Below are 22,348 nucleotides of genomic sequence, written 5' to 3'. Positions count from 1 at the left end.
GCTGCATTTAAACTGCATTTTGGAAGTTCAAAATCGGGGCACCATAGCAGTCTATTATATGGAGAGAAAAATGCTGAAATGTTTTCCTCAAAAAGACATTCTTTCTTCAGTCGTAAAGAAAGAAAGACATGAACATCTTGGATGACAAGGGAGTGAGTGCATGATATGTGAATCTTTGTTTTGGAAGTGGACTTCTCTTTTAATAATAACATAATAATTTAGATCATTTTAATTCATCCTGTGACCCCTATTGGGCCCCCGCCCCTGGTTAAGAACTATTTCACCTTCATATGCAAAAAAGCAGGTTTTGATTCCCCAAAGGTTACATCAGTCTAACCTCTGTAGATTTGTTCAACCACGCAAGTGTTACATTCAGGGATGTTAGAGTGAGAATAGGAATGAAATTAAGATGATGAAGATCAGTCAAAAAACATTACTTCAAAGCCAAGCGTCTAACCTGAAGAGCACAGACACATGGGTGATGCAAGTGTTCTGTCATGGTTTGGATGTATTCATTTCCTTTGCAAAACTGTGTTTTTTGTTTTTTTTTATAACAGCTACTGAACTCGGATCAGAAGCAGCTGATTCTGTCTGAGACACTAATCGAGACCGTCTATGGTGAGAAGGGTCAAGTCCTCAAGTCTAAAGAGCGCAAAGTCTTCCTCCTGAATGACATGCTTGTCTGTGCAAACATCAATGTGAAGTAAGCAGTCCTCTTCATGTGTGGACATCACAACTCTGTTCTGTTTTTCATGAGAGAGGTTTATGCTCATTTAAAGTGATAGTTTACCCAAAAATGAAAATTCTGATGTTAATTACTCACCCTTATGTCGTTCCAAACCCGTAAGACCTTTGTTTATCTTCAGTACACAAATTAAGATATTTTTGATGAAATACAAAAGCTTTCTGACACTGCATAGACAGCAACGCAACTACCACGTTCAAGGCCCAGAGAGGAAATTGTTGAATAAAGTCATTATTTTTGTTTTCTTTGTGCACAAACAGTATTCTCATAGCTTCATAAAATTAGGGTTGAACCACTGATGTCACATGGACTATTTTAATGACATCCTTGCTACCTTTCTGAGCCTTGAACGTGTCAGTTGCAGTGCTGTCTATGCAAGTCAGAAAGCTTTTAGATTAAATCAAAAATATCCTAATATGTGTTCTAAAGATAAACGAAGGTCTTATGGGTATAGAACAACATGAGGATGAGTAATTAATGACAGAATTTTCATTTTTAGGTGAACTATCCCTTTAACTATGTTGCATTATAATTGCAAAAATTAAAAAATTTTCTCATCATATACTCATCCTCATTCAAACCTTTTTGATTTCTTTGGTTTAATAAAACAGAAGTTTAGCAAAATGTTCATGCTGCTTTTTTATAAAATGAAAGTACCTGGTGACCTAGAGCTGTCAAGCTTAGAAAATGATGATAAAAAGCACCATAAACGTAGTTTATATGACTCATATGCTATATTCTAAGTCATCGAAACCCGTATGTTAGCTTTGTGTTGAGGAAAAAACAAATTAAAGTTATTTTTCACTGATAATGTCCTCTGGCACATATCGAAAATTTCAAATCCGGCGTGTCAAAACACATCAGGTTTGACATAATTTGATGTCTTTGGTTCTCTGTTGGTTTCGTAACAGATTTTAAATGCCAGATTTAAATATGTACATATGCGTGCTCGCATATGTACATGTTTAAAGTGCACAAATGAGGTTTGGTGGGGCAAGAAAGAATTTTCTGTGAATGATCTTAAATTAAAAGCTGTCGTATGACTTATGTAGTCCATGAGTCATATGATCTACTTTTTATGTATGAAAAAGAGCAGCGCAAACATCCTGCCTAAACTTTCCTTTTGTGTTTAACAGAGAATTGAAAGATTTTGGAATGACATGAGTGTGAGTAAATGACAACAGACCTTACATTTCTGGTCTGATTAGTATTAAGTAATAAGTGACTACAGTTAATTGCTACAGAAAATTAGAATTCAGTTACTTGCTCATCATTTATGAATTAAGGTCGTTTCCTTTTTAACTCCCTCTCAACTGACACGTAGATACACTGAAACGGGCATTGATAACATCTTTGAGGAGCCAAGGTAACATTCTCACATCTGCCAGGTTTTTTCATTAATGACCACTGGGTCATGCTGTTTTCAAAGACTTCAGATCAGAATGATTTTACACTGGCTTCAAAGTTCTGCTGCATACTTCAATCTCATCGAACGGTTCTCAATGCAGATCATGCATAACAGAGGAATACATGAATAATAATTTCCTGAAATCACAGTAGGGGGTGTGAGGTTCTCTGGGAATCTTTCTGATCACAAAGCTCTAATTGCCTGTCTGATTCCTGGATCTCCGTCACTATCGTCCAGACGTTCTCTGATCGTGTATTATTTGTAATTGTGAGTCAGACTTTGTCGTGCAATCTTAAAGTAATGCTTTTGTGTTTAATCAGGGGCCCTCCAGATATCAGCAGTCTAGTCCCCATCGGTCCAAAATACGCAGTTAAGTGGAGTGCCCCCCTGCTGCAGGTGCAAGTGGTAGAGGTGGGCCAGGAGACCCCCCAGCGTAAAGACAGCGTCTACCAGCAGAGTGGAAGCAAGCGCCTGAGCTCCACCAATTCTCAAGGTTGGTATTTTTAAAGATTGCTCCTTTCATGTGGTTAGAAGAGCATGGGAAAAATAATGAATTTGGTTTTTTGATGTGGTCTGTAAAGCTGGGTCATACAGAATAGAAAAGTTATTTGAAATTGTAGTCTTATTTTAAAATATTAGTTTTATATTGTTTTTTAGAATAAATGCAGCCTTGATGAGCATTAGAACCCAATCTATCTATCTATCTCTCTATCTATCTATAATATAGAATAATGGTTTATCTTGTAATATACTTTAAAATATAATTTATTCTGTAATGCAAAGCTTAATTTTTAGCATTTTAAATAAATTCTGAATCCTAAAAAAGGTATCACAGGTTACAAAAAAAATATTAAGCAGCACAACTGTTTCAGCGCTGATAATAAATCATCATATTAGGATGATTTCTGAAGGATCATGTACTGGAGTAATAATGCTAAAAATTCAGCTTTGATCACAGGAATAAATTATATTTTAATGTATATTAAAATAGAAAAATGTTATTTTACATCATAATAATATTTTACAGTATGTCATTTTTTTCTATATTTTTAATCAAATAAATACAACCTTGATGAGTGTAAGAAACTTAAAAAAAAAATAATAATCTTACTAATCACAAACTTTTGTACAGTTTTTATATACTTTTGTATATAAATGCACACACAGATACGTTTTAATAATTTAAAAATTAAATTCTAAAATATGTTTTACTTTTTAATTAATAAAAATGATCATATTACATGTAAACAACCTGTCAGAAATGACACTAAATGCTTCTTGGTTTAAGTTGAACACTTTTTGTGTTTCACAAAAAGAACTTGCTCATAAGAGTCATTTATGATTTGTAAAATAATGGAAATTAGTTTATTCAAGTACACTAGTTGCATTGTTTGTATTATAGTGGAGCAGGAAATGCTGTTAAATAGTATTAAAGGAAAAGTTCACAGAAAAATGAAAATTCTGTCATTAATTACTCACCCTGTAAGAAACCTGTAAGTTCATTTTCAAGAAAACAATTTAAGATATTTCTGATGAAATCTGAGAGCTTTTCTGACCCTGCATAGACAGCAATGCAACTACCAGACGTAGAACATCCATCTCACTTAGTTTATTGTCTGTATTTTCTGGGTCAAATAATTAAGGCTGTGCCAAAAATTGCAAGTCATCCTCTTTGTTGAAATGTTCAGACATTTTTATGTACAACATGTTTCTTCTGCTTGTAAACAAGGCACAGCGCATACGGGTTCGTCAAAACATTGACTACTGTGTCAGCACCACACACGTGTGTCGTGGTTTTCTCATGAACGTGTGTCAAAGACTAGCACAGAAGAGAAGAAAATGTTGAATAGTCGTTATTTTTGTTTTCTTTGCTCACAAAAAGTATTGTCATAGCTTCATAACATTACGGTTGAAGCACTGATATCACATGGACTATTTTAATGATGTCCTTACTACCCCTTGAACGTGGTAGTTGTGTTGTTGTATATGCAGGGTCAGAAAGCTCTTGGATTTCATAAAAAATATCTTAATTTGTGTTCTGAAGATGAACGAAGGTCGTTCGTGTTTGGAACGACATGAGGGTGAATAATTAACGACAGAATTTTCATTTTTGGGTAAACTATCCCCTTAAGAATTAATCTTATAAATTATTGTATAGATATTTACTCTTCTCTATCACTGGTAAACAAAAGAAATTCCAATTTCCCAACAGTTATAATGGCTTTACCTGTAACAAATCACTGTCTCCGAACTAATATCAGTGTGCAGTCTTCCTGCTGCATTCATCTTGTTCAGAAAACCTCAGGTTTCCTCAGGGCTCAATGTTAAACCCAGCTCATACTCTCCAGCAGGGGAAATATACACTGACAGTCAGAGGACACAACAGAGGGTCTAATTCCAGGATAAGATGAACCAAAAGTCCTTGGTTGACTTTTTTTTCTTCTTTTCTTACATCAGAAAGTTCAACCCCTTCTCTACGTCTTTCCTGCTGTGTTTGAGCTTTCAGCCTGATGCAAATACTGCACAGAATTACAATGTTAGTTGAGTGCTGCCGTTCCACTGCAAGAGTTTGCTGGGGGCGTATCATTTCAGACCCAAAAGCTTTAATGTGAATATAATTACTGATTATCATGGAAATGTTATTTGTTCAGGAAAGCTGTTTCTGGGACCACCGCGGCTGTACCAGGAACTGCAGGAGTTACAGCATGATCTTTCTGTGGTGGAGGAAGTCACGTTGTTGGTGGGCACCCTGCAGGGATCGTACCAGGTAAAATCCGTAATCGTCCGCAGCGTCGTGCACCTGATCAATTTCTGACTGCAAGTGAATAATTCCCTTTCTATTAGGGATGTGCAAAACTATGTACAGTTGAGGTCAAAAGTTTGCATCCCCCTTTCTGAATCATTAAAAATATTAATTATTTTACCAAAATAAGAGGGATCATGCAAAATGCGTGTTATTGTTAATTTAGTACTGACCTGAATAAGATATTTCACGTAAAAGATGTTTACATATAGTCCACAATAAAAAATAATAGTTGAATTTATAAAAATGACCCGGTTCAAAAGTTTGATTCTTAATACTGTGTTGTTACCTGAATGATCCACAGCTGGGCCTGCTGGTCTTAAAAATCCTTCAGGTCCCACAAATTCTTTGGTTTTCCAGCATTTTTGTGTATTTGAACCCTTTCCAACAATGACTGATTTTGAGATTCATCTTTTCACATTAAGGACAACTGAGGGACTCGTATGCAACTATTACAGAAGGTTCAAACACTCACTGATGCTCCAGATCTTCTGTAGCCTCTGGGCAGTACTAAATGAAAAAAATGTGGTATTTAGGCAAAATAAGAAAAATGTACACATCTCTATTCTGTTCAAAAGTTTTCACCCCCCGGCTCTTAATGCATATTTTTTCTTTCTGGAGCATCAGTGAGTGTTTAAACCTGCTGTAATAGTTGCATATGAGTCCCTCAGGTGTCCACAGTGTGAAAAGATGGATCTCAAAATCATACAGTCATTGTTGGAAATGGTTCAAATGCTGGAAAACCAAAGAATTTGTGGGACCAGAAGGATTTTTTTCCTTCGGGCAGCGGGCAGTTTAACTGTTCAGGACAAACAAGGGACTCATGAACAACTATCACTAAACAAAAAAACAACAACACAGTATTAAGAATTTATTTGTATAAATTCAACTATTATTTTCTCTTGTGGACTATATGTAAACATCTTTTATGTGAAATATCTTATTCAGGTCAGTACTAAATAAAAAATAACATGCATTTTTAATGATTCAGAAAGGGGATGCAAACTTATGACCTCAACCGTATTTTCATAGTCAAATATTCTAAATTACTTGTTGGTCTTAAAGGGAAAATTCATTCAAAAAATGAAAATTCTTTCTTTATATACTCACCATGTGAAACACAAAAAGCAAAACACTTCTCTCAAAAGCAAAACACTTTTCTCAAAAAAAAAAAAAAAAAGCCAGTTTAAGCCCGTAGGCTGCTTTAGAGATGTTTCCACCAGACACCATTCAGATGTTGCTGAAGTAGTGCTGAAATAGAGGAATAGTACAAAAAAAAAAAAATGCATCAGAGCAGCCTTAAACATTGTTTGACTCATGGCATGAGAGTATATAGTTTCAGATTTGTCTTTATAATTTAAGAATTGCATTAGTTTTGTATTTAAACATTCATTTTGTGAACTTCTGCAGAGGCTTATTTTGACTGGCTTTCCTAGTATAGGATATGAAGGAAAGCCTTGGTTTAAGTAATAAAACATTAAATATTTAACATTTGATATTATTAAATATACGTCCCCCCCCCTGACTTAGATCCAAGCATTACTGACAGCTATTTTAAATATATACACTCTAAACATCTGCAACCTTTTATTGCACAAATCTTGTTCACACAAAAAAAAGGATTATGCAAACTAACAGAAACATTGCGCACAGCAGGTGATTTGAAGTCCGACAGTAATTGTCTTGAAATGTATTGTTGAAGAAGGCGGATTTGTAACAAAAGCTCTGCTGTGATGGTTGTAGCCGCGGTGCTTTCAAGGGGATGAATTTTTGTGCAACTTCTCTGAGAGAGTTTACCGCGCTGACAGTCTAGCAGCACGCTAAAGCACAGCACGCTGTCAGCATGCTAACACTCTCCACGTGAAGTTTCCTCTGTAAACCCATTCCTTTTAAAGCACACCTGCTAAAAATATTGAATCCTATAGTTCCTATAGTGTGCAACAGTCAGCTGCATTCATTCTCTCCATAGGGAAACATTTTTAACAACAATAGGTAAACAGTCTTGTACTGTTGTACTTTTTTGCCTCAAATCAAAGTTTGTAATGTTGTGGATCACCTTGTAGCTTGTTGGTTCGGTTCATGGCTTGTATGCTTTAACAAGGACTTTTGAAAATCCCTGTGGGAAAAATAAATAGAAAAAATACTTCTGGAACCAGCGTCGCTAGAACCTGGGCGGGCACTAATGCACTCTATTGTGCTGCTTTCTTGCTCTTTAACCTCTTCTTGCGCTAATTATGTTGCAAATGTCAAAAAGCAGGGCGCTAAGTGTAGTAACCGGTGCTTAGTCAGTCTGACAGCCGTCTCCCGTAAATGTGTCTGTGTACGTGTACAGAATCTCAACACTACGGTGGGGCAGGACTGGTGCATGGCTCTTCAGAGGCTCATCCGCATCAAAGAGGACGAGATCCAGTGTGCCAACAAGTGCCGTCTACGGCTGATGGTTCCTGGGAAGCCTGACAAGTGAGTGCCAACTACCCACTGATGCCAGTGGGCACGGGTTACACAAACTAGAACTGTGCATTGAATTCCCCTCAAATGTGGGTGGATGTGACAGTTACACTGACTGAAACATATTCATCCATTTCAACACACTTGTACCAGAAGGATTTGGATTTCTTGGATTTGTCTTGGACAGGCTCTTTGGAGTTACTCTATCAATCCACAGAGCCAAAAGTCTTTTGCAGATCAGATGGATGTTTGAACACAGGCTGAACAGCTTTTAAGATTCAAGCATTTCTTAAAGGATTAGATCAGCCCAGAATTAAAATTTCTTGATAATTTACTCACCCCCTTTTCATCCAAGATGTTCATGTCTTCTTTCATTAGTCGAAAAGGATTTTTCTCCATATTGTGGACTTCAATGGGACCCAACGGGTTGAAGGTCCAAACTGCAGTTTCAGTGCAGCTTCACGCAAAACGATTGGTCATTTTATAAAAAAAATTATATACTTTTTAACCACCTCATCTTGCACTAGCTCTACAATGCACAGACATTACGTAATCACATTGGAAAGGTCATGCGTGGTTAATTCTTTGTCTGTGTACTTCGGTTCAAAAAGGTAGGGTAAGGCAAAAAACTCCATCTCATTCTCAAACTTAAAAATCATCTGACATCGTTGTTTTACCTTTTTTTGTAAAGGGCGTTTGACTTTTTATGGTCATTCTAAGATGTCTGTCAGTCTGCCTTCAAAGTATTTTTGTATAATTGCCTCAAAGAACTGTATTACAAGAATGCATTCCCAAACACCTGACGTCCATCTCCCAAAGCAATGACCGCATGTTTCGTCTGCTTACTCTGAATCGCAAATAATTTATTATATATGGAAACTGAAGTTGCATTGAAACTGCAATTTGGACCTTCAGCCTGTTAATCCCCATTGTAGTCCACTATATGGAGAAAAATCCTGGAATGTTTTTCTCAAAAACCTTAATTTCTTTCTGACTGAAGAAAGAAAGACATGAACATCTTGATGACATAGAGGTGAGTAAATTGTCAAGAAATTTTAATTCTGGTGTGAGCTAATCCTCTAAACCAGGGGTGGCAAACTCCGGTCCTGGAGAGCCGCAGCCCTGCAGAGTAAAATTCCAACCCTAATTAAAACTCACCTGCCTGTTGCTTTCTATTAACCCTTCAGACCTTGATTAACTTGTTCAGGTGCGTTTGATATGGGTTGAAGCAAACTATGCAGGGCTGCGGCTCTCCAGGACCGACGTTCGCTACCCCTGCTTTAAACTCTAATGGACCATTATGGTTTAAGGCACGGGTCTTCAGCTTTTTCAGGCCAAAGATCCCCTTGGTGGATAATGAGACGAAGCATGGACACTCTGTTGCAATGACATTATTACTATTAATATTTATAATCAGCATATTAGAGTAATTTCTGAAGGATCATGTGACACTGAAGACTGTGGTAATGGCTGATGAAAATTCAGCTATTACAGAAATAAATGACATTTTAAAATATATTACAATAAAAAAAGTTAAGTTAAATTGCAATATGCCATTTTTATAGTTTTTTCTTTGTTTTTATGTAAATAAATGCATCATATTCATTTTTTTTTACAGTTAGCTTTATACACTGTTGCGTTGGAAGCACAATAAAAGCTTTGGTTGAAATGAACTCATTATTGTTTAATGCATATTTTCCTTTTTATTTTTTAAAACAATTATTTTGAGATCAAACAGTAATTGCCGGACCCCCTGCCGTACCGCTGTGGACCCCCTGTTGAAGACCCCTGCATAAAGCTGAATTGTGTTTTTTTGTTGTTGCCATGTACTTCTTTTTCTTTAGCAGACACAAATTCTTTTGACTCCTGGCACAAATAGAGCTGTACATACTAATTTTAGTCATGCATGCAACTGAAAGAGGCTTTGTTTCACTTGGATTTTGATTATGTTGAATCCCTCTTGGATTTTCACAGTTTGTGCATGTGTGTGTGTGTACATCCCTTGACAGGTCTGGCCGTCCTGTCAGTTTTACAGTGGTTTTCAGTACGCCCAGTCCAATTAGCAAAATCTCCTGGGTCAATCGTCTGCATCTGGCCAAAATCGCCCTCAGTAAGTGTGGCATCTTAGGCATGAGTAACAAACTGTTGACATGAATCTTTCACTTATTATTTTCATGGATTCATTTTCTCATGTGTATGAAAGCTTTGAGTTTCAGTGACAGTATTGCGCCTCTGGCTAAGCTTATTACCGTTTGTGTAGGAGAGGAGAACTTGCCTGGCTGGGTGTGCGTAGAGGATGATGAAAAGACTAAGCCTCCGTTCTGGTGCCCGTTACTAGCCTGCCGGTTGCCTGTGTTTACCCCAAAAATGCAAGATCTAAAGGTAAGTGAGAGACCAACCAATTTATATTTGTGTAAACTTAAGAAAGAATACTATTCAGCTACACACAGGAGTCATTTTGTCATTTTTTTTATGCGTTTTGCCAAAAACAACTGAAAAATGAAACTTCTGTTATTATTTACTTACCCTTATGTTTTGTGAATTGTGTAAAGTGGTTAAACGTAAGCCTGACTTGTGGTGTTCTACTTGTAGGAAAGAAAAACCACAAATAAGATCTTAGCGACATCAGATGAAATTTTCACTTTTTGCTTGTAGCTAGGTTTCTTGCATGTCTGACAGCTCAGATAAGTTGAAAAGAAACAAACAGCTTTTTTGTTATGAGCTGAAAACCGTGTCATCCGTGTCGAGTTGTTTCAATCTGCAGCCAGTTTCTACATAGATAAGTCATATATGGATATGTTCACAAGTCTTGTGTCGACACGCTCGATGGAAGGGAGGGGCGGGGTGAGCAGTAGCTCATTATCATTTAAAGAGACATGCACTGAAAAGGTCACCGTGAACACAGCTGTTTTTGACAGGGTAAAAGGGTGTTGTTTTACAATGAGGATTTTTTTTTATTTATTTATTTGTGGCAATTTTTAGTCTTTATTTAGATAGGAGAGTGTAGTAAGACAGGAAGCGAAGTGGGTGGGATCGGGAAAGGTCCACGAACCGGGATTGAACTTTGGACATGCGATTCAAAGCGCAACGGCGCTATATGTTGGCGCGCTAATCACAAGGCTATTGGCGCCAGCACATTGAGGAATTTTAACCGAAGTATGTAGACATGAAGACCCTAAAGAATCATACCAACTGGAAAATGGGCATCCGATGTCCCCTTTAATATTTGTTTCTTCTAGACAAGGAGGATGTTAGGGTCTGAAAATGTTCAATATTTATTGTTAAACCATTTTTTTTAACTTTATCTTTTGGAATAATATTTCTAAATTTAATAAAAATATGTTTTAATAAAATCTATGACTATTAATATATTCATTATATAAATATATATTTAATAAAATATATATTTACACACACTCTTTATTAATATAATGATGGGTAGAAAACATTCAGTTAAAAAAACGTAATATTTTCCATATAATATGGCTTTTGGTTCAGACAGAATAAAATCAAATATATTTTAGAAGCAAATGTCATCTCATTTATATTTGACACTGGACCACAAAACAAGTCATAAGGGTCAATTTATTGAAATTGTGATTTATACATTATCTTATGTATCATCCGCTGAATAACTAACTAATAGGGAATCATATTTGAGGATCCTTGAGGTTTGGAAAGCTTGAAAATCTATGTCAGCAATGAGAAAACAGATAAAGACTTTTGTCTCATGCTTTTCAGCTTTTACTTGAAACATCATTTTAGGAGAAACAGCTAGACTGCAGACGCTTAACTGCGAACTCCTGAAAGAGCAACCTATGTGTAATGTTTTTTCTTGGAGCTGCAGGAAAAACATTTCCTTTGGGTAGACACTGTTTGATCTCAGACAAGGCAGATTGTACTCAGATTTAGATTCAGACTTTCATTGGTATGCATGTGGTAGACTATAATTCACTGCTTATTGCCCGGCCAACATCCTAAACCTTTATCTGCCCTATCAGTTCTTCAAAACATATTGGATTGGCAATCTCTCTAACATAGTATTTGCAATCAGACATGGTGTCTGAATCAAACACATGTTGCCTTACATTTACATATAGCTTTGATCTTCTATTTTGTACGCCGTTGCTATTCTACACCTCCAGGTCGGTGTGCAGCTCCACAACATCTGGTCAGTACTTTCGATCCACGGAACTTCACATTTTTATTCAAAACCTTCTGCCAGTCTAGTTTTGATTATATTTATTAGTGATGAGTTTGTTTCCCCTATTGGATTTCATAGCTTTTATAGTACCGTTATGATTTGTCTTTGAACTACATTTGTTTTGAGATTAGTATCCTGTTTGTGGATTCTCGTGGAGTAGTGTACTCAATGCTGTTTTTACAAATTCTGCTGATTTTTCACTCCGATGCTGTTATCTAGCAGGTTAAAAGATGAGGTTTTGTCAAAACTGCAATAATGATTTGTGATAGTCATGAAAGCAACATATTTCATAAGCCCCAAACCATGCTGTTCACCAGATTCCACTGTTTAAAATGTGTATGGATTTACAGCATAGCTGCTATATGTTTCAACTAATTTTCTGTATTTTCTACATTTTCTACATGTTCTTTTTGTAATGAAGAAAAATGGTTGTACACAACACCAATAGCTCAAATCAGTATAGTTTATGACCCTGTCTTCTCATTGTCCACAAAAAGTTCTAGTTCATTAGTTAATACGTGATATTTTGTGTGGTTTGAATGTCTTCCCAAATCCCTAATGTCCTATAGCAAGTGTGTTCCATAGGAAGCAATATGACAAATGCTTCACAGCTCATTTGCTGCCGTTCACTTTACTATTCTCAAAATGTGATGCAATCATCCTTTAATGATTGCTTTTCACACTGCTATCAACTCTGGTTGAGCGACTGATGCGTCTTCTGGCTGCTTTGGGTGTCGCTCTTACAGCTATAAACCTCACATGCTCATCTGATCCCGCACCTGATGTTTTTGATGTCTCTTGACGGTGGATGTTCTTTTTGCCTGGGATGTGTAGTACTTTGAAGTCATACGGTTGCAGCCTTAGGACCCATTGTTCAGTGCTGATAGAAGGTTTAGATTAAGGACTAAATATAGTCCCTAGTATTTTGGTCTGTGATCAGATCAAACTTGCTCCCAAAAGCTAAGGCTTCACTTTCTGTATGCCTATATTTGCATTCAGTCAGCCTGCGATTCACCAAGCGTGTATACATCTTTCCTCTTTGGTACTGAACACCCGTCTTAACCTACGGAATGTGCATCTGCTTTCATCTGCATTCTGTCATCATCCTGTTTGAAGTACACTCCAGTGCCAGCCTTGCCCAAAATTAGTTTGAATATGTTGCTGTACTGTAGTCCCACAAAGAAATGTCTTTATAGCTCATGTGCTCTTTGCAGTTAATTTGATTCCTTACTTTGTTGACAAAACTTCCATGTAGTTCAATATACTAGCTTACCTGAACATAATTTGGATTTGAAGTTTAGTAATAAAACATTCCCATTAAATTTGCAGTGAAACTAAAGTAGCAACAGCAGTTTTATTTTCCATTTTGTACAGGCATTCGAGTGTAGCAGACTACTAAAAACGAAACAAATGCAGGGAGTTTTTTAAATGCACATTTTCACTGGCCCTGCCATAATAAAAAAAAATAAAAAATAGTTTATATGTGACCCTGGACCACAAAACCAGTCGTAAGTAGCAGGGGTACTTGTAGGAGTAGCCAACAATACATTGTTCAAAATGATTGATTTTTCTTTTATGCCAAAAATCATTAGGATATTAAGTAAAGATCTTTTCCATGAAGATATTTTGTAAATTTCCTCCCATAAATATATCAAAACTTAATTTTTGATTAGTAATATGCATTGCTAAGAACTTTATTTGGACAATTTTAATAGCGATTTCCTCACTTTTCTTTTTCTTTCTTTTTTTTTTTTTTCATAGTTGTATCTCAGCCAAATATTGTCCTGTCCTAACAAACTATACGACAATGGAAATCTTATTTATTCAGCTTTCAGATGATGTATAAATCTCAATTTAAAAAAACTGACCCTTATGACTGGTTTGGTGGTCCTGAGTCACATATGATATCAAAATTAAAAAAACTGTTAAATTTTACAATTCTTGATTCCAATTTCAATACCCCTGGAAAAACTACTAGCCTAACAAATATAAAGTTCAAACATTATTAAAGACAAGTGAACAGTCTGTAAATAAGAACAAGTGAACAAATTACAAACAACAGCACAAATAAATAAACAAACAGAACAAAGATACTAATTAAACAGTACTTCATAATCAATTGTAAAATAACATTGTATATTTTTCACTGTTGAAATTAAACATAGAATAGATTGAACTTATTCAGTCAGTAATGTGTTTTTGTGTTTGCTTTCTTTTTTTGTTTTACATTAAAATGAAGGACAACGGCAGCAGTTGGTAAATTAGGTGCGGATCAAATATAACGACATCTGATTTCTTTCTCAAATGTTTAAATTCAGTTAAAGACATAACCAGCTGTTTTCAAGGACGGGTATTTTGACATACTTTTGTATGTATTTGTCCATTCATGTGCAAGAAGATGCAGAAAGAAACGCAAATACGAAGCTCACTCATTGGCTGAGATGCGGTTTGATGTGTGCGAGCGGTTGCACAGAACACACTGAATGCAGTTGTTATTCACGTGTTCTTGAGCTTGAATGCTTTAAAATCTCTTGAATGTACAAACTGGTTCTCTATGTATGGAAAGCCAGGAAACTTTAAAAACGTACAAATTTGTACCTGTAAACACACTGAGCATAAACAATAACAATTAACAGCACATACTCTACGTGCAAACACTGATCCTCAACATGATTTACATGTTAAAATTCACACGTTTTTGAGCTTCATGGCTTTCCAAATCTATGTGCGTACTTTGTGTGCACATGTGTTTGTGTGCATTCTATGTGAGTACAGAATGTAGTTTTCTTTTTTGTGTCTTTTTGTGCTTAAATGCTTATATTACTTAATTCTTGCACTTAGAATCCTGTGCTTAAATCTTGTTTAAAATCTCTAAATCTCAAATCGGTTATCTATGTGTGAAAACCATTAAGATCAAAAATGCACAAATTTTAACCTGTAAACAACAGGCCGAGGACAAACAATGCGTAAACAGCACATATTCTACCCATAAACAAAGTGCAAAGGTTTTTGAGAATATGTTGTTTACATATTAAATTTCACATTTTTGAGTTCATGGCTTTCCATATCTATGTGTGTGCTGTGCACACAGAACACAGTATAGAATGTAGTTGTCTTTTTGTGTTTAAATGCTTAATTCTTATGCTTAAAATCTCTTGAATGTTTAAATCGTTTCTCTGTGTGTGAACATCCATGAAGTTCAAAAATGCTCATATTTTACCCTGTGAGCAACAGGTCGAGGACAAACAATGCATAAACAGCACATATCCTATGTATGAACAGCACACAAAGGTTTTAGAGGACATGTTGTTTACATGTTAAAATTCACTTCCTGGCTTTTTTATATCTACATGTGCGCTGTGCACACATAACACAGCACGTGAGTTCAGAATGTAGTTGCTTTTTTGCCTCTTCAACAGATTCGAATTAGTAATGGAGGCTTGGGCTCAGCTGTTAAACTGTCAACTTGAGATTTGAATCCGTGGCGGAAGGAAGTAGTTCTGCACAAAAGAGGTTTTTTGTAGACACTGTAATTATTTCTTATGTATTATTACACTCGTGCTGTCTAATTTTTGTATAAATGCAATATCATACAAGTAGCTGTGAGACATGGCTGTATGTCAGCTTGTGATTACCTACGGCACTTGGCCTGCGGCCATGTGCCTACAGCCGAATCATATACACAGCTATATACGTTGACCGGAATATCATTCACATTATATAGAAATGGGGGACTAGTACTACTAGACTCTTTTATCTGTAATGTAATGGGAACCCATTACATGTTCATGACAAATTAGCCTATAGCACATTTTCATGGCAAGAGGATGACCTGTTTAGATGAAACAGTCCTTATTGTGTTTGAGGAGGTTCTTGCGTGGGAATCGCAGGCTGCCGCTGTCCCTCTCCTGCTGTGAGCCTGATGCTCAGCACTCTGATGTGCAAAACTTGCTGCAAACTCGCTCTTCCTGGGTATGCACAGTGGGAACGGAGCCCCTTTTCATCTTAAGCAATCTACTGGGGCCACGGCTTTTATTCACATTTTCCCCTCCATGGAAAAAACAGGCAGAATATTTAATATGTACATGAATTAGCCCACTGGAATTATTTATACAAGGTTCTGTGTCAGGCTTGTCATTTTCTTTCAAAATGTGCTGCTTTCGCGCTGCTGTATTTTATTGTAGCATTTAGAAAGGCATCAATGACCTGACAATTTTTAGTGTCCTTATTCGTTCTTTCTACTTCTCAAGCTCATTATTACTTTTTTGCGTTCTGATAATATGGGGGTGGAGAGGGGTTATGTGAGAAGACTGATTTAAGACACATCCACATTTGTCTCATGGGTGTTCCTCCTAAACACAGACTACACTTCACATCATATAAACAAAGCTTGTCTATTCCTGCATCTTCTCTAGCAGGCACAGATCTGCCTCGCTTTAATCTGCAGTAACGAAGGTATTTCCCCCCCCACTCTATAAACCATCAAACATTTCCCACAAAAAAAGTTTCTCCTATTTAAGTTATATAAGTAATATTTAAGAACAACTTAAGATCTACTCTGTCACAAACATACATTTGTATATTATATGCAAAAATATAAAAAAAAAATGCCTCATTCTTATAGTACCTAGAAGCTTCCCTTTTGAAGAAGACAAGCAATTCACTTTCCAATTAGGAACTAATTACTTTTCTTGGAAAATAAGGTCTTCTCCATTATTCAACACTGATTTAAGTGGCTTGCTCACAGCTTTGCCTCTCATACACTAGGGGAAAACTGTGCAAGCAAGGGGTCAGCAGGGCTGGTCAATAAAGGCTGCCTGATGGCCCGGGACCAGCATGAAAGAGGCTCGGGGCATTTGACGGATTTGTCACTGGCCCAATCTGGTCACTGCTGCATCCTTACAAAAGTTTATCATTTGCATGTGTTTTAAAGCCATGCCAATTTAAACATTCAAGTGCAAGAATATGCAAAAAGACAACTACATTCTGTACTCACGCACTGTTCCACAGATATGGAAAGCTATGAAGCTCAAAAACGTGAATTTTAACACGTAAACAACATATCCTCAAAAATCTTTGCATGTTATTTATGCGTAGAATACATACTGTTTTCACGTTGTTTGTCCTCAACCTGTTGTTTACAGGTTAAAACTTGAAAACAATGGTTTTCACACATAGAGAACTGATTTGAACATTCAAGAGATTTTAAGCACAAGAATTTAAGCATTTTAAGTGCAAGAATTAAAGGGGTCATCGGATGCTAAGTTCACTTTTCATGTTGTTTGAACATTAATGTGTGTTGGCAGTGTATGTACAAATCTACCCTATAATGATAAAATCCATGCAGTGGTTTTTAATTAATCTGTAAAAATAATATCCCCTTTTTCAAATCGAGCCGTTCTCAGATGCCGTCACACCAGTGGCGGCTACTGGTCTGTCAAATAGGGGAAGCTCATTTTCGGCCTACATCATAAAATTGTCTATTTATTTATTCACAAGAATGTGCCTTATTGTCATAAGTAAGTCACAATGCAAACAATCGTAAAAAAAAAAAGCTTTAGTTTTATTATGCAAAATATGATGTATTTTTTCTTTTAGTCAGATGCTACTATATAGTATAAATATTTTGCAATTTAAATAAGGTTATTATGGAGATTTATTTATTTATTTATTTATAAAGTATTTTAATAGAAATATAAGGTTTCATTATGTTATGTTAAAATTTTTCAAGATTACTATATATATATATATATTAATTTATAGTCATCCTCCATGTTAATATTTAATGTAGTAATCTATATATATATATATTGATTACTACATTAAATATTAACATGAATGAATGAATGAACGATCTAAAAAAAATATTAAACTCTGTAAAAGTGAAACAAGGAATGTGGTGTATAATTGTGTGAAATGTATGATGAAAATCAAGCAATTTCGCCAAGCAAATATAAAGAAATAGGTTGCAGCAGTTTTATTTCGACTGAACTTGAGAAATCCACGATGGGACTGAGCGCGAATAGCTTCAGCGATTCCTTATAGTACAAAATCGCTGTCAGTCAAAAGGAGATGCAATCTTTCGACAGACCCTCCAATCATCACGCAGAAGCTCGGAGTCCAGGCCAGCCCACTCCTCATTTGCTCCTCATTCACCCCCAGAGACGCTGAGCGTCCGTGGGCGGGACATAATCGCAGCGTTTATCCAATGACCGTCTAGTTTCAAAGCACTGAAAAAAAAAAAACGTTCAAAGCAGCCGCATTGAAGTCAATGGACGCTGGGCTTCAACGGGGAAATGCACTGTGACGCTACGGGAATGTATGAGAAGAAAATCAAGTCAGCCGACCTGCTATATCTAACTGATTCTGAACGAACTCGTCTTTGAGATGAACGTTTTCTAACGCATTTTTAGTCAATAAAATGTTAATACAATAGTACATAATTTGACCATTAATTTTGTGACATTATAGGGGAAGCTGAGCTTCCCTTGCAGTCTTAAAGAAATCGCCACTGCGTCACACCCACAGAGGCCACTCCCACAGTAGATGATTGACATGAGCTCTTATCTCAGACCAGCCGTCACAGTCCAGTAACTTTCCTTGTTTCGATGCCGGAGCAGGGATGTAAGTTAAACAAGAATATCTCCGATTGAGCGATTGAGGTGTTGTGTTGCTGGATGTAATAATGAACATAGTGGTCGTCATTTACTCCCGACATCTGAGCATCTGAAGATGCAGTAGATTACGTTTGTTTGTGAAGGGAATGCACCTCCCGATGTACATATATCCGTCTATGTTCACGCAAATCATTCATGATCCAGCTTCACTTACAGCAGAAGTGTGTATAAGCATTTTTTTATGAATGTTTATGATTGCATTTCCTTATAACGTGGTAGTTAGGAAGTTTAGCGGCTAAACGTGGAAAATGGGCATCCGATGACCCCTTTAAGTAATTTAAGCTAGGACAAACAATGCATAAACACAGCACGTATTATACTCATAAACAGAGTGCAAAGGTTTTCGAGGACATGTTGTTTACATGTTAAAATTCACGTTTTTGAAGACAAGCTTTATGTTTAAACTTTTTTCTGGGCTAAAAGTGGAAAAATTGCTGTTGTCCGTGGCTGTTCTTTACTGCCATCACTGAGGATAAATCTCTATATTTTCTAATGGAAAGTTTGAAATGCAATCACAGGAAATGTCTTTGAGTCTTGAGTGTGTGTGCAAAAGGGTTTACAGCAAAGCACTGTAATTATGGTCTTTTTAGGCTGCTAAAAAAGGAAAAATTCTGTCATTGTTTACTCACCTTAAAAGTCACAAAAGGAGACCTTTTCATAAATGTCCTGGTTATTTTTTTTCTATGCGATTAGAAGAAATGGGAAATGGAGCTTTGAAGGTTCAAAAAGCATCATGTACTAGTACATCAAGTAATAGTGCTGTAAATAACTTAGGGTATTACTTTAGTAGAAAACCGGAAACAACTTAGATTTATATGCAGTTTGTCATGTCACACTTAATTTGTTATTAAACTGACTGGATGGATTTTGACTTGACTATACATTAATTATTATGTGCCATTATGTTGAAAACAAAACCCTTAAAACCTTAGTTGTATACTTCTGATGAGCTCTAATTACAAGGTGCTATAGTTAATATTAAGTTTATATTAAGAACATTATGAGCTAAATAATGTGTTGTCTTGCTGTGGTAAACAGTGTACTCTTAATTAAGATTAACACGGTGTCAGCAGGGGTGAGTTTGTCACCAGACATGTGGGCCCTGATGATTAAACCTGGAATAATAGCTTGCGCATAAATTATATGTGAATGGCAATGGGTGTTTCATAACCTTATGTCTGTCTAATTTGAGCCAAAACACCCTGCAGTCAATTAACTTCATTTACTTTTCTTTCCAAGCCAAGTGTTGGCTGTGGCCACCAGCCTTTATAGATGTAAACTAACTCAGCATGTATCAGAGCTGCCACAGCTGCCAAAACATGGACAACAGAGTGTGTCAAATTAAGAGAGTCAATGTGTCCCATGCCTTTCCCACCCAGAAATGTAATGAATTGTAAAAATCTAAAGTGTATTCCTTTTTTGATGTCTTACTGAAACAGGAAAATCAAAAGACGCGTATTTATCATGCCCCATTTAAAGCCTTCAATCCAAAATAAATAAATAAAAGTGCAATTCTGTCCTCTAGTTTAGATAATCCTTTGGCTCTGAGTTGGTATTTTGAACATGCAAAAAACAATTTTTCTTCTTTGATCCCGCTGTTGCAGTACTCTAATGATCATGTTTTAGAACAAAATGTGCATTCAACGCAGTTAAAAGTCTTGACATGAGAATGTCCCTTTAAGCCAATTCAGTTCACTTAGCGGCCATCTTGGTGATACCCCAGGGAGCTATGTCTGAAATAGGCATGCAAGTACAGCTACTTGAATGATGAAAAACCAGTGTGTCAGGATTAAGTTTAAATGATTTTCTCTTAGCACTGAGCAAACTGACAACTCTCTTAGCACAAGCGTAAGGTCTTTGAGTGACACTTTGTGCCATTTTGATTTATATCAAATATACCTGTAGTAAAGCCGGCTACCCTTAATGCTTGCCTTCTTAAAATCGAGCCTCAAGATGCTTACTTTGACGGTAAACGGAATAATATCCTGCCTTTTTGTTGATCAACTCAAAAAAATTTGCTGATGCCTTGTTAGTGTGCAGAATAAAACTGCAGTTGCACCAGAATAGTCCACTATACTTATCTGCATCCCACATTGCAGAAGCAGAATTATAGTGTTAGACATACAAAGTGATGGTAAAATTGCAGGTCTGCCAGAAAATGGAAATAACACAAAAAAGTGTGTGTATACAAAAATACATTTTGTGAAATGTTATTACAATTTAAAAGAACTGATTCTGTTTGAATATAATTTACATTGTATTATTTTGTTTTATGGCAACACTGCATTTTTCAGCATTTTTTTCTGCATTTTTAATGCTTAACAGTTTTGTTGAAACCATGTTATAATATTCAGATATTCAGAAGTTAGGGATAAGTAAGATCTGAAAAGACATAATTAGAATACTTGGTCAAAAGTGACAGTATTTAAAAAACTATTAAATGGCACAGTGGCTTTCAACATTGTTAATTAGAAATGATTTTGGATTTCAGAAGAAACATGTGACACTAAAGGCTGGAGCAATGATGCTGAAAATTCAGCTTTGCATCACAGGATTTACTGCAAAAACATAAGATCTTAATGTAGTGTGTGTGTATACAGCAATTTAAATTATTTTTTTATAGTAATGTACTTTTCAACTAACTTTCACAGATGCATTTTTAATGCTGATTTCCAAAAGTGATGTCTTCATCTTGTTTTTTGTTTTTTGTTTTTCCGCAGTTGCAGGCTGCCCTGTATAACCCGGTCCACTGTTCTCTCCTTGGTTTCTCTGCCGCTAGCACATCCTTGCCTCAGGGCTACCTCTGGGTAGGTACACTTCGCACAATGAGAACATCTTTTCTTCTTTATAAATCATCACTGCACTTGTGCAGGAATATCGTAATATCTCTGCACATCTGGTGCACTTCACCTAGCCTCATCTCTGATGCACCTTAGGGGGAAAAAAATACATACAAACATTTGCCTACCTCTAACCAGGGCTGTCATCAGGACAGCACAACTGAAAACATCCCGAGCCTCTTACTTCAACTTACTGACAATATGCCAATTTCCCACTCCTCCAGTATAACATTTTACTAAGTAGTCGTTTAACAGATGTTCTTTTGTCCATGTACTGTACACTTGCTCAAAGGCACAATAGAAATAGCTCATTTATCATTTCTTTGCACGGTTTGAGCCTCCAGCCTTTTAAGTACTACATCACATTAAATATAATTTGCCTCAGCACAGGATTCAGTTTATATTCAAGTAATATTTGATAAGCAAGATTGCTGTTGTTCTGAATACTCATTACGCTTTACAGTACAAGTAAAATTAATTAGATATTACATAACTAATTTTACAGCACTATGTTTTTTGGTTTCAATTGGGTAATCAAAAGTTTTACGCACACTTGTGGTCTTTACGCCCATTTGAATATTTGGCCCAAATACAGGAAATGAGTCATGTAGGACAAGTGGTCAAGACTACACATATGGGTATTAGGACAGGCCCACAGCCATTTGTTTTGTTCCTGAATGAATCAGTGTTTGAATGAATTGGCTGAATAAATGATTCAATGACTCATTTAGGACTGTCATGATTCCTCAATTCAATTCGAGTACATGATTTTAAAAGATCCTCGATTGCGTTTTGCCCGTGTCGAGTAACCAGCAAAATATAGAAAGTGGTGCATTCCACAAGCGAGAATCCCTGAAATGCATTATTAGACTGTTTTCCAGGACTGCATGATATATTAAACCCATTTAAAAGTCATAATAAAGCATAATGCTATTGTGAATTCACAAATGCTTTCATTATTTATGTACGTGTAGGTTACGGAAGTTTCAGAGTAGCCCCGTTCACAGTAAATGCTGCTCCACACAAACAGTTAACATTTACATGTGTGAAGCGTCTCAAACTCCATCTCTGCATATTGTTGTGATTTTGAGTTTATTATAATGTTCATCTGGGAATGCCACGTGTGCATTTGTAAGGTAAATCATTTATAAACCTATGCAAACATAGGAGAATACATCAGTATTTTTCTCCATATGCTAACTGTTCGCAATTTTAGAATAAAA

At 36.2% G+C, this 22,348-nt stretch overlaps 1 protein-coding gene across 7 annotated transcripts in view; it reads left to right on the top strand.

The window, feature by feature from the left end:
- Positions 1 to 22,348, top strand: part of arhgef10lb (Rho guanine nucleotide exchange factor (GEF) 10-like b) — a 61,707-nt gene that overhangs the window by 27,236 nt on the left and 12,123 nt on the right. For 6 of the 7 annotated variants that reach the window (XM_051095819.1, XM_051095818.1, XM_051095817.1 and 3 more), the window contains 8 exons: positions 558 to 703; positions 2,070 to 2,111; positions 2,474 to 2,646; positions 4,805 to 4,920; positions 7,289 to 7,416; positions 9,414 to 9,514; positions 9,665 to 9,786; positions 21,006 to 21,092. In XM_051095819.1, the coding sequence (XP_050951776.1) occupies positions 558 to 703; positions 2,070 to 2,111; positions 2,474 to 2,646; positions 4,805 to 4,920; positions 7,289 to 7,416; positions 9,414 to 9,514; positions 9,665 to 9,786; positions 21,006 to 21,092 (915 nt within the window). The remainder of the gene's footprint in view (positions 1 to 557; positions 704 to 2,069; positions 2,112 to 2,473; positions 2,647 to 4,804; positions 4,921 to 7,288; positions 7,417 to 9,413; positions 9,515 to 9,664; positions 9,787 to 21,005; positions 21,093 to 22,348) is intronic. The other variant, XM_051095815.1, reaches the window with a different exon arrangement.

Source organism: Labeo rohita, chromosome 23 (genome assembly GCF_022985175.1).
Source record: "Labeo rohita strain BAU-BD-2019 chromosome 23, IGBB_LRoh.1.0, whole genome shotgun sequence".
Lineage (NCBI taxonomy): Eukaryota > Metazoa > Chordata > Actinopteri > Cypriniformes > Cyprinidae > Labeo > Labeo rohita.
This window is presented reverse-complemented; position numbering and strand designations above follow the sequence as displayed.